Source organism: Dendrobates tinctorius, unplaced genomic scaffold (genome assembly GCF_039654945.1).
Source record: "Dendrobates tinctorius isolate UK_male_01 unplaced genomic scaffold, ASM3965494v1 ptg000116l, whole genome shotgun sequence".
In the NCBI taxonomy this organism is placed as follows: domain Eukaryota; kingdom Metazoa; phylum Chordata; class Amphibia; order Anura; family Dendrobatidae; genus Dendrobates; species Dendrobates tinctorius.
Window position 1 is genome coordinate 27,513,311 of NW_027361784.1, and position 13,180 is coordinate 27,526,490.

Here is a 13,180-nt window from a genome sequence, read left to right on the forward strand (position 1 = left end):
AAAGACTAGAAGCAATGGGATGAAACTGAAGGGGAGGAGACACAGATTAGATATTAGAAAAAACTTTTTGACAGTTAGAGTGATCAATGAGTGGAACAGGCTGCCATGAGAAGTGGTGAGTTCTCCTTCAATGGAAGTCTTCAAACAGAGGCTGGACAGACATCTGACTAGGATGATTTAGCGAATCCTGCTTTGAGCAGGGGGTTGGACCAGATGGCCCAGGAGGTCCCTTCCAACTCTACGATTCTATGATTTCTATGATTTCTATGTAGAAATTTGGACGTATGCAATAAAAATAATTCTATTCAAAGGTGTAGATGGCCTATAAAGGGGTTGTCCAAGAGCGTAATAATATGGCTCCCCATCATGTAATTCAAATGGCTGTCTGTCCTAGTCATGTGTCAGATCGAGCCGCAACCTGAAAAACTGCAGCTCCTAACACCTACGTCTTAGCTGAAACAAGACGAGTATCGTAAGCATACCTCCATGTGCTAACGAGAACAAATACATTTTTTTCCTTGGCTCACTGAGCACAGGATATATTTCTCCAGCTTTTTTCCTTCATATCCAGTCACTCAAGGCAAGAAGATTTATCTCGTCTCCTGTCACAGCCTCCTCCGGCAGCTCCAGTATGTATACTTATGATACAGCTCAGTGGCGTACAGCTAATAATGGCAGACTACGTAGCCGCTATGGGGCCCGTGAGTCCGAGGAGCCCAGTTCCAGAGTCGGCACCGATCCCCCATCTCTCGCCCGGCACATTGCATCTTTAAATGTATCGGCATCCTGGATGCCAATATAGTGGAAAGCAATGATGGAAAAGGAAGAAGTCATCTCCCTCCTATATCATTCTCCCTCTGCATCTGAGCTCTGAAGTCTCAGCGCAGCGGGCGCAATGACATCCCTAGAGTGCTCCCACTGAATACAGCAGAGCAGAGCTTTAGAACTCACACTAGAGTGACTGGAGCAGAGGAGAAATGAGGAGAGATGAGTATTTTTTTCTTTAAATCCATGAGTATATTGTAGGGGCCATTATACTGTTTGGAAGAATATGTGGAGGACATTATACAATATGGAGGGCTATGTGGAGGACATTATAATATTTGAAGGGCTATGTAGGGGCCCATATACTATATGGATGAGTATTTGGAAGCCATTATACTGTTTGTAGGGCTATGTGGGTGCCACTATACTGTTTAGAGGGCTAGTGGGGGCCATTATACTGTGTGGAGGTTTGTATGAAGTCTATGGTGTGAGAGCCATTATACCATATGGAGAGCTGTGGGGGGGGGGGGGCACCATAATGTGTGAAAGGGTTTGTTGTTGGGGGTCACTAGTGGAGACCATTATACAGTGTTGATGGTTGTGTTGGGGTCATCATACTGTGTAGATTGGTGTGAGAGCCATTATACTCTATGGAGGGCTGTGTGGGGGGCCATTATATTGTGTGAAAGGGTGTGTTGGGGGTCACTAGTGGAGACCATTATACAGTGTTGATGGTTGTGTTGGGGCCATCATACTGTGCAGAGTGGTGTGAGAGACATTATACTCTATGGAGGGCTGTGGGGGGGGGGGGCACCATATTGTGTGAAAGGGTGTGTTGGGGGTCACTAGTGGAGACTAGAGTTGAGCGACTTTTGCTTTTTTAGGGTCGCGTTTCGTTTCGTGAAACCCGACTTTTCCAAAAGTTGGGTCGAGCAAGATCGTCCGATTATAGGGAAAAGTCGGGGTCGTCCCGAAACACGAAACCCAATGTAAGTCAATGGGGAATAAAAGTCAGCAGTGAGAGGAGGACAGGAAACACACCTACAGTGCCCATTTGACTGCCAAAAGCATCAATTCTTCTTACTTAAGCTTGTCAACCTTAATTAACTTCATAATACAAGTTACGCACTGAAAAATGGGGGTTATTTGGCTAAATTTGTGGGGGGGGAGGGTTGGCTGCAGGTTTTCATGTGCCCTGGGCGAAAAAGCGCCCCTTTAACACATACCACAACTCATCATGCTCCGATACGGCAGAGAAATAGCGGTATAGTACAATGAAAAATACCTCACTTTTTACATCTCATGACGAGGCCCATCTATTTCTCCATACAAAATCATTGGTCCCATATAATGTTTGAAACAGTATATGATGAGCTCCACATAATGCTACAGTATATGTTGGTCCCCATGGATGAAGCTCCACTGTCTTATGGGCCCAAATAATGCTCCAAACATAATGGTCCCCATTTCTAATGCTCTAGTGTATAATGGGCCCTGTAAATGCTGCTCCAGTGTCTGATGTCCACCTTTGGAATGTTCCAGTGTATGGTGGGCCCCATCTATCATTCTCCAGAGTATAGTGCTCCCCAAAAATTGCTGTCCCAACATAGAAAACAATCAAATAAGTCTCCTCGCTAGGGAATCCCTGTACTTGTCTGGACAGGTGCTGTAGCTTAACAGCTCGCCAGCCGTTCTCACGCCCAGTATGGATTGCACGTGATTGCACAAAGGTTAGAAAGGGTACCGTATCCCTGGATAACATGTATGGATAGCGTACACATTCAAAATATATGTCTATACAGCATGAGGCAGGCTCAGACGGTGTTAGGCCCAGTATGGATTGCACGTCATTGCACAAAGGTTAGAAGGGGTACCGTATCCCCGGATAACATGTATGGATAGCGTACACATTCAAAATATATGTCTATACAGCATGAGGCAGGCTCAGACGCTGTTAGGCCCAGTATGGATTGCACGTCATTGCACAAAGGTTAGAAGGGGTACCGTATCCCCGGATAACATGTATGGATAGCGTACACATTCAAAATATATGTCTATACAGCATGAGGCAGGCTCAGACGGTGTTAGGCCCAGTATGGATTGCACGTCATTGCACAAAGGTTAGAAGGGGTACCGTATCCCGGGATAACATGTATGGATAGCGTACACATTCAAAATATATGTCTATACAGCATGAGGCAGGCTCAGACGGTGTTAGGCCCAGTATGGATTGCACGTCATTGCGCAAAGGTTAGAAAGGGTACCGTATCCCTGGATAACATGTATGGATAGCGTACACATTCAAAATATATGTCTATACAGCATGAGGCAGGCTCAGACGGTGTTAGGCCCAGTATGGATTGCACGTCATTGCACAAAGGTTAGAAAGGGTACCGTATCCCCGGATAACATGTATGGATAGCGTACACATTCAAAATATATGTCTATACAGCATGAGGCAGGCTAAGACGGTGTTAGGCCCAGTATGGATTGCACGTCATTGCACAAAGGTTAGAAAGGGTACCGTATCCCTGGATAACATGTATGGATAGCGTACACATTCAAAATATATGTCTATACAGCATGAGGCAGGCTCAGACGGTGTTAGGCCCAGTATGGATTGCACGTCATTGCACAAAGGTTAGAAAGGGTACCGTATCCCTGGATAACATGTATGGATAGTGTACACATTCAAAATATATGTCTATACAGCATGAGGCAGGCTCAGACGGTGTTAGGCCCAGTATGGATTGCACGTCATTGCACAAAGGTTAGAAAGGGTACCGTATCCCTGGATAACATGTATGGATAGCGTACACATTCAAAATATATGTCTATACAACATGAGGCAGGCTCAGACGGTGTTAGGCCCAGTATGGATTGCACGTCATTGCACAAAGGTTAGAAGGGGTACCGTATACCTGGATAACATGTATGGATAGCGTACACATTCAAAATATATGTCTATACAGCATGAGGCAGGCTCAGACGGTGTTAGGCCCAGTATGGATTGCACGTCATTGCACAAAGGTTAGAAGGGGTACCGTATCCCCGGATAACATGTATGGATAGCGTACACATTCAAAATATATGTCTATACAGCATGAGGCAGGCTCAGACGGTGTTAGGCCCAGTATGGATTGCACGTCATTGCACAAAGGTTAGAAAGGGTACCGTATCCCTGGATAACATGTATGGATAGCGTTCACATTCAAAATATATGTCTATACAGCATGAGGCAGGCTCAGACGGTGTTATGCCCAGTATGGATTGCACGTCATTGCACAAAGGTTAGAAGGGGTACCGTATCCCCGGATAACATGTATGGATAGCGTACACATTCAAAATATATGTCTATACATCAGGAGGCAGGCTCAGACGGTGTCAGGCACAGTATGGATTTGACGGCCCAGATTACACAGCGGAGGAGCAGGGAGAGGTAAAGATTGCAAATGCTGGGGCCCTGGCCAAGCAAGGGGGGCACACTCGTGGGCGTCGGTACTGGCACTGGGCCCCTCATAGTACAGCGGTGTGTCTGACGGCGGGTGTGCACCACCACCGTCAGAGACACTTGATTGCACTATGAGGGACCCTGTGCCAGTGCCCGCGCCCAAGAGTCGGCCTACCCACCTGTCCAGGGCAACGGCACTCGCACGGTGTCGTGCGCTAGGTGGTGACCCCGGCCATGGGGGGGGAGGCAGCACAGTTAGGGAGTTTTAGAAAGTGGCATATGTTGATGTTGGACATTCAACTGATGCAAAAGGCGAAATAGGTGAAGTACCAGGAAGAGGTGGACCAAAGCAAGCCATTTTTCTGTCACCCTATGTGTCATCAGGGGAAGGTGGGACAAAATCCTTGGAAACCCATGCGTGGTTCATTTTAATGAAGGTTAGATCATCCACATTTTGGGTTGACAGACGGGTCCTTTTTTCTGTCAGGATTGATCCAGCTGCACTGAAGACTCTTTCCGATAGCACACTTGCAGCTGGGCAAGCGAGCTCCTGTAAGGCATATTGGGCCAATTCAGGCCAGGTGTCCAGTTTAGCGGCCCAATAGTCAAAGGGGAATGACCTGTGTGGGAGAACATCGATATGGCAGGAAAAGTAGTTTGTAACCATAGTTGACAACTGCTGTCTCCTGTCACTTTCCATCGATGTAGTATTACCAGTTGTGTGAGCGGTATTTGAAAAATCAGTCCACAACATTGTCATGAAACCCCTGTCTCCAACGCCACTTCTGCTGTGTGCACCACGAACACCTCTGCCAAGCTGCCCCCGGCCCGTACGGCTCGTGTGAGAACCATCACCGCTGCTGTGTGCTGGGAATGCCTCAAGCAACCGATTTACCAGAGTTGCTTGTTTATTAGCCAATATTAGGTCAAGGTTCTCCTGTGGCATGATGTTTTGTAATTTGCCTTTATAGCGTGGATCCAGGATGCTGGCCAACCAGTAGTCGTCATCGTTCATCATTTTGGCAATGCGGGGGTCCCTTTTTAGGATCCGCAAGGCATAATCTGACATGTGGGCCAATGTTCCCGGTGTCAATGATGCACTGCGAGTGCTGGTTGGAGGAGCACTTTCTGGCAAATCCACATCCCTCCAGTCACGCACAAACCCTGTACCAGACCTTGCCACGCCAACATTTTCACTTGCCCCACGAGATGCATCCTCCTCCCCTAAGTAATCATCCCCATCATCCTCCTCCTCCTCCTCTTCTTCCTCCACCTCGTCCAGGAGAGGTCCCTGAGCAGACAATGGCTGAATGTCATCAAGGATTCCCTCCTCCTCTTCCTCCTCATCAACATTGGCTGCAGACGCCTGCTCCTTAAGGTGTGTCAAAGTTTGCATGAGCAGACGCATAAGTGGGATGCTCATGCTTAGGATGGCGTCGTCTGCGCTTACCAGCCGTGTGCATTCCTCAAAACACTGAAGGACTTTACAAAGGTCTTTCAGCTTCGACCACTGCACGCCTGTCAACTCCATGTCTGCTCTCAAAGTGCCTGGCCGTGTATCCTCCCACAAATGCATTATGGCCTGCCTCTGCTCGCACAGCCGCTCCACCATGTGCAGGGTGGAGTTCCACCTTGTTGCAATGTCGATAATGAGGCGGTGGTTGGGAAGGTGGAGCAATCGCTGCAGCTTCTGCATACGAACGGAGTGTACAGGCGACCGGCGGATGTGCGCGCACAGTCTTCGCACCTTCTGGAGCAGGGCTGTTAACTCCGGATAATTTTTGAGGAAGCACTGCACCACCAGGTTCAAGGTGTGAGCCAAGCAAGGTATGTGGCTGAGTTTTGAAAGGGCTATGGCTGCCACAAAATTACGGCCGTTATCACTAACTACCTTGCCTGCCTCAAGATGTACACTGCCCAGCCATGACTCAGTTTGTCGCTTCAAGTACTCGGCCAGCACCTCGGCGGTGTGTCTGTCGCCCAAACACATCATCTGCAACACAGCCTGCTGACGCTTTCCACTAGCTGCTCGATAGGGGGACACATCGTGTGCAACAGTGGCAGCTGCAGATGGAGTGCTCGTACGACTGCGCTCTGTGGACGAGCTGTCGCTTCTGGAGGAGGAGGAGGAGGAGGAGGGTCGAACGCCTACAGCAAACTGTTTCCTAGACCGTGGGCTAGGCAGCACTGTCCCACCACCGCTGTCCCCTGTGGACCCTGCATCCACCACATTAACCCAGTGCGCAGTGATGGACACGTAACGGCCCTGGCCATGCCGACTGGACCATGCATCAGTTGTGAGGTGCACCTTTCCGCTCACTGACTGCTTGAGTGCATGGACAATGCGGTCTTTCACATGATGGTGGAGGGCTGGGATGGCTTTGCGAGAGAAGAAGTGGCGACTGGGTAGGTCATAGCGTGGTACTGCATAGGCCATGAGTTCGCGGAAAGCTGTGCTTTCCACCAACCGAAAGGGCATCATCTCAAACGAGATTAGTTTGGCAATGTGGGCGTTCAAACCCAGTGTACACGGATGAGAGACTGAGTACTTTCTTGACCTACTCATAGTGTCTGGGAGGGTGAGCTGGACTTGAGAGCTGCATATGGTGGAAGTAGCGGTGGACAGGGCGGACTGAGAGAGGGTTGATGATGGTGATGGAGTTGGTGTTCTTTCTGATGGCCTAGAATCAGTCTTTCGTTGATATAACAGTGGGATTCCCTGACTGCTGTGGCCTTGCAACGACACCTCAACATTTGCTGCTGTGCTAACCGGTGGGCTTACAGTGGGGGAAACAATGTAGCGTTGCTGACTACCTTCGTTGTGATCAGTTGCACATGTGGCACTTGAGGTTTGGTGTTGTGTCCACGCTTGCAAGTGCATGCTGGTTAAATGTCTAAGCATGCAACTGGTATTCAAATTTTTCAGATTTTTCCCTCGGCTAAAGGTCTTTGCGCACTTCTTACAGATAACCTTGGCCTGATCATGAGGATTGTGTTCAAAAAACTGCCACACTGCACTCTTCCTACTTTGGCAGACATTTTGCGGCCTAGCACGCTGTGATCTTTTGACCCTCTGGACAAGCTGTCCAGCAACTCTTTTGATGTTTGGAACCTGTCTTTGGAGTGCTCCGGGCCTGCCAGATAACAGCTGTTGCGATGTCGATGTCTGCTGTGGATGCTCCTCATCTGAGCTATTGGAAGCAGCACTCTCTTCCCCCAATGGATGCCAATCTGGGTCAACAACTGGGTCATCCATCACCTCCTCTTCTATGTCATGTGCACCTTCCTCTGTGTCACCGTGTATGGTGGTATAGTGTGCGGGAAGGGGCACCTGAGTCTCATCAGGGTCAAAATCTGGCTCTGTACACTGCGAGGACAATGTAGTGCTCTGAGTGAATGTACCAGCAGAATCATCCATCAGCGGCTGTGCATCAGTGCACTCCATGTCAGATTCATCTTGGCCTGGGTAATTCACCATTTGACTTGATAATCCAGGCATGGTATGTGAAAACAGCTCCATGGAGTAATCAGTAGTATGGCCTGCGTCATCCTTCAATCTTGGTTGGGGTGAAGGACACAAGGAAAGGTGTGGTTCATGAACATGAGCCTCCAATGACGACTCAGTGCTTTTACTTTTTACAACTGAAGAAGAGGAGGCGATAGAGCTGGAGTCAGCAATGTAAGACAAAACTTTTTCCTGATGCTCTGCCTTTAAAAGCGGTTTGCCAACTCCTAGAAAACTAAGCGTTCGAGGCCTTATGTAGACAGACGATGACGCAGGGTCAGCACCTCCTGCATTTGGTCCTATTTTGCTCTTGCCACTACCATCAGATCCACCACCAACACCATCATTACCAGCTGCCAACCCCCGCCCAATTCCACGGCCTCTTCCACCAGCCTTCCTCATTTTTGGTAGAAATGTAGACAAAATCCAACAAACTATATAGTAATGTAAAACAAGGTACAAGGTGTCTATAGGACAGGGGAGTTTTAGAATTTCTGCACACACTTGTGGACAGTGGACACTTGTGGATTGTGTGCGGCCCACTGATATCTGAGCGCTATGTGACACGCTCGATGGCACAGCTGCCTGTGACCAAAGTGACGAGAGGATAATGGAGATTTTGAATCTCTGCGTACACTTGTGGACAGTGGACACTTGTGGATTGTGTGCGGCCCACTGATATCTGAGCGCTATGTGACACGCTCGATGGCACAGCTGCCTGTGACCAAAGTGACGAGAGGATAATGGAGATTTTGAATCTCTGCGTACACTTGTGGACAGTGGACACTTGTGGATTGTGTGCGGCCCACTGATATCTGAGCGCTATGTGACACGCTCGATGGCACAGCTGCCTGTGACCAAAGTGACGAGAGGATAATGGAGATTTTGAATCTCTGCGTACACTTGTGGACAGTGGACACTTGTGGATTGTGTGCGGCCCACTGATATCTGAGCGCTATGTGACACGCTCGATGGCACAGCTGCCTGTGACCAAAGTGACGAGAGGATAATGGAGATTTTGAATCTCTGCATACACTTTTGGACACTGGACACTTGTGGATTGTGTGCGGCCCACTGATATCTGAGCGCTATGTGACACGCTCGATGGCACAGCTGCCTGTGACCAAAGTGACGAGAGGATAATGGAGATTTTGAATCTCTGCGTACACTTTTGGACACTGGACACTTGTGGATTGTGTGCAGCCCACTGATATCTGAGCGCTATGTGACACGCTCGATGGCACAGCTGCCTGTGACCAAAGTGACGAGAGGATAATGGAGATTTTGAATCTCTGCGTACACTTTTGGACACTGGACACTTGTGGATTGTGTGCGGCCCACTGATATCTGAGCGCTATGTGACACGCTCGATGGCACAGCTGCCTGTGACCAAAGTGACGAGAGGATAAGGGAGATTGGATTGCTTTTAAAAAAGCAGTTTGCGGAGCAGTGGGTAAACAGCAATGCCAGCGTGTCAGGAAGCCTTAAAAGGCAGCCCAACAACCAACACCACTGATACACCACAATATAGCCTCCCCTTGCACTGCACACACAGTGACTTGTGTGTTGTGCAGGCCAAATCGCTAGCAGCAGAAGCAGTTTTTTTGTCTTCTTCCCTGCCTAACGCTCTCCCTACAGAATCAGCAGCAACCTCTCCCTATACTAAGATCGGCAGAAGTAAGATGGCGGTCGGCGTGCACGCCCTTTTATACCCTCTGTGACGCCCACCAAAGCAAGCCAATCACTTGCATGCCCTTCTGAAAGATGGTGGTGACCCGTGCATATGTCATCACGTTGCCCACAGTGTCCGTGGATCCTGATTGGCTGAAAAAGAGCGCAAAACAAACTTTTGAAACGCGACTTTGGCGCGTAAGTCGCCGACCTCGTGGCCGACCTCATCCTAGGGTCGGGTTTCGTTTCATGAAACCCGACTTTGCCAAAAGTCGGCGACTTTTGAATTTTTTCGACCCGTTTCGCTCAACTCTAGTGGAGACCATTATACAGTGTTGATGGTTGTGTTGGGGCCATCATACTGTGCAGAGTGGTGTGAGAGCCATTATACTCTATGGAGGGCTGTGGGGGGGGGGGCACCATATTGTGTGAAAGGGTGTGTTGGGGGTCACTAGTGGAGACCATTATACAGTGTTGATGGTTGTGTTGGGGCCATCATACTGTGCAGAGTGGTGTGAGAGCCATTATACTCTATGGAGGGCTGTGGGGGGGGGCACCATATTGTGTGAAAGGGTGTGTTGGGGGTCACTAGTGGAGACCATTATACAGTGTTGATGGTTGTGTTGGGGCCATCATACTGTGCAGAGTGGTGTGAGAGCCATTATACTCTATGGAGGGCTGTGGGGGGGGCACCATATTGTTTGAAAGGGTGTGTTGGGGGTCACTAGTGGAGACCATTATACAGTGTTGATGGTTGTGTTGGGGCCATCATACTGTGCAGAGTGGTGTGAGAGCCATTATACTCTATGGAGGGCTGTGTGGGGGGCCATCATATTGTGTGAAGGGCTGTGTTGGGGGTCACCGTTGGTGCAGCAAACTTTGTTAAGCTCACCATATTTTGCCGGAGGGGGGTTAAGAATCGGCAGTGAGGTAGGGTCAATACTGTGCGTGTGGAGTATACGGTAGAGAAATTCACTGTGGAGGTAGCATACTGTGTTTGTAGGGCACTTTTGTTGGCACCATACTTTATGGGGTTAATGAAAGGAGAATCTAGGGATTCAATAGAAGGACAATTACTTTGTGAGAGCTGCAAGGTTCTGTGACCCGCCAAATATTTTTTTTGTTTTTATTGGGGGGGGGGGGCAATTATAACATCTGCCATGGTGCCTCATATTACAGCTCCTCTGTCAGTTGAAACACAGATCTCGAATACACTTATAAAATGACGTTACTTAGTGCACAAATTGGCCGATTCAAGACAGCCCACGAACCACGTCAAGGCGACCTTTCTTTGATGGGATCCTAAACCTAATAATTATGAGAGCCCCGGGCTAAAAATCTCCAAACTTAAAAGGTCAGGTAGCATCTAGCATGTTAGATCTGAATGAAACATATATTAAACTTTATGGTTGTACAGACAATCTGGGAAAAAAACAAGAAACATATATACCGTATGTATATACTTATACACACACACACATATAAACATTGTAGCTGCAGATTGCAGAGGGGAGTTTTGGGTGTGGACGTCTCTCGATCATTCATACTTTTGGTTACTTTTTCCAGACTACTCACCTGAGCTGTGACTGCAGTTTTCCAGCTTTATTAATAAAATCTTCCCAAACTGGGTAACTTCCCTAAAAGAGACAAAACAAAAATATATATATTATTGATCACACAATGTATTTTATAGGTCAACTCAGTTACTTGTATGTTTATTTCTTCATTGTCGACTACCAGTGATAAATTCTGAACATAGTTCTGGTTGTGATCAGAGAAAATGCAAAACAGGCAGAAAACAGGCGGAATATTAGTAACCATATTCCAGCACAGATTCGGACCAAAACAAAGCTCTAACCCCCTTTACTTGTATTCTCTACTCCCCGTTACAGAATGGATTCTACTATGTAGCAGTAGTCTCATCATGTTTTTAATAAGGGGTGGACCCCCACCAAGCCAGGGGTGGTCCCCCCAAAGCAAGGGTGGCTCACACTGTGTACAAGTAAGCATGTTTCTTGATTTCTCTCAGATCCAACATCAGCAGTGAAAATATGTGACCTGTTGAAACCTTAGCTAATCCAAGAGTTGAATACTGCAGAGATAATCCCTTTAAAAAAATACCTGTCATTTTCCATAAATACATCTTTTTTTTTTATATATATCTTGTGTGAATGCCGCTGATCTCCTGATTGCGGGGATGTTTTTCTTTTGTTTCTGCGCCTCTCTGTTCCTGAGATATGGCCCTATGTTTACAATATGTAAATCTAGTATTGTTAGCAAAGTGGGTGTGGTCCTCATGAACACGCCCACAGAGAAGAGTTGAGGACCACTCCCACTTTGCTAGCAAGACTAAATTTACATGCAGAAAAGAAAGGTCCATATCTCCGAAACGGAGAGGCGCAGGAACAAAAGTAAAACATCGCCAGATTCAGGAGAACGGTGGTTTTTACAGCAAGTAAAACAATATATATATTTATGGCAAATGAAACATCCCCTTTATGTGGAGACCTTTACCAACAAAAAAATATAATGAACATTGTACCATCTGAAGTATCTACCCCAGCTTTTAGAGATGGCTGAAATCATATAACCTGGCATCAAAGTATATGACTCCATCTTCAGTTTCTGAGACTTGTACGTACACAGTTGTCTGTAGTCCTGTTATAGGAGCAATTTCAGGTTTATTGTTTCCCTTAAAATGGAGTCTTTGGCAGACAGGTCCCTAGGAGTGGAATACCTGGGAACGAGTTAGTGATAGGGGGAATCATCAGCCTCCAAAAAAAACATTCCCACTCAAAAGCCTTTTAAAAGAAATTTTATCCACCTCATCATCGGAGTAATTCACGTCGCCTCTTTGTGAAGCTCGGGCTTCTTTCATTACTGAAGAAAAAAAATTACCAGGATTAATTCAAAGGTCGGAGCGAACCTCTCTGCGCGATAACAGATTGTTCTGTGAACCTGGGACAATGGCCGCTTTCTGTCTGACAGCAACCGCTCGTCCCTGAATGACAGGTCACTCATGGATTATACGTTTCACCCTGACATTTCCACAAAGATAAAACTCAACTCTAGAAAAAAAAAAAAGGAACCTTCATAACCACCAATTTTTGGCCGAGAATGTTTGTTAGAAACGGTTGTCTACCTCTGAGGACATTTTCCGTTCACTTAAATGCAAGTATTTGGGGCTAAAAAAAAAAATCATTCTTCAATTGGGTTTCTCTAAAAATGTTGCACCGTTTGGCTTCTATAAACTCTTTCCTGCATATTCAACTTTAATGTTGCCGGTGATCATAAATCAGCTTTAAAAAAGGGACTCAGAGGAAAAAAAAAAAGTTAGAACATCTCCCATTAGACTGCCAGAACGAGTTCACTGACACATTCTCAGTTTGTCCTTTCTGCATCCAGCAACGGCTACCGAAGACAAACTAGGCAAAATTTTTAGTGAAACACGATTTTAAAAATGATTTTTAAATCAACAAACATGTATTTAAGTGATAAATAGAAAAAAGTGTTCCCAAAAGTGGACAACCCCTTTAAGGGTCCTTCATGACACTGAGGTGGGCACAAGGCACTAGGTGGTTCTCTGGGGGGTCACCAGCTCATAGAAATTGTCACAAAGGCATTATTAATGCGATTTCATAGTGAAAGATTCAGCAAACACCAAGCTGGTCAAAATTTCTAAAATTCTGACACCATTTTGACCCTGTAGAAATTAGATTGTCGGGACTTTCTGGTTCATGGCTGCAAGAAGCTGCCCTAAATGCATCATAAAAAGTATTAAAAAGAAT

General features: G+C 46.9%; 1 protein-coding gene across 5 annotated transcripts in view; it reads right to left on the minus strand.

The window, feature by feature from the left end:
• MTSS1 (MTSS I-BAR domain containing 1) overlaps nucleotides 1-13,180 on the minus strand; it is a 172,579-nt gene that overhangs the window by 133,398 nt on the left and 26,001 nt on the right. For all 5 annotated transcript variants that reach the window (XM_073590308.1, XM_073590307.1, XM_073590310.1 and 2 more), the window contains exon 2: nucleotides 10,968-11,029. In XM_073590308.1, coding sequence (XP_073446409.1) covers nucleotides 10,968-11,029 — 62 coding nt within the window. The remainder of the gene's footprint in view (nucleotides 1-10,967; nucleotides 11,030-13,180) is intronic.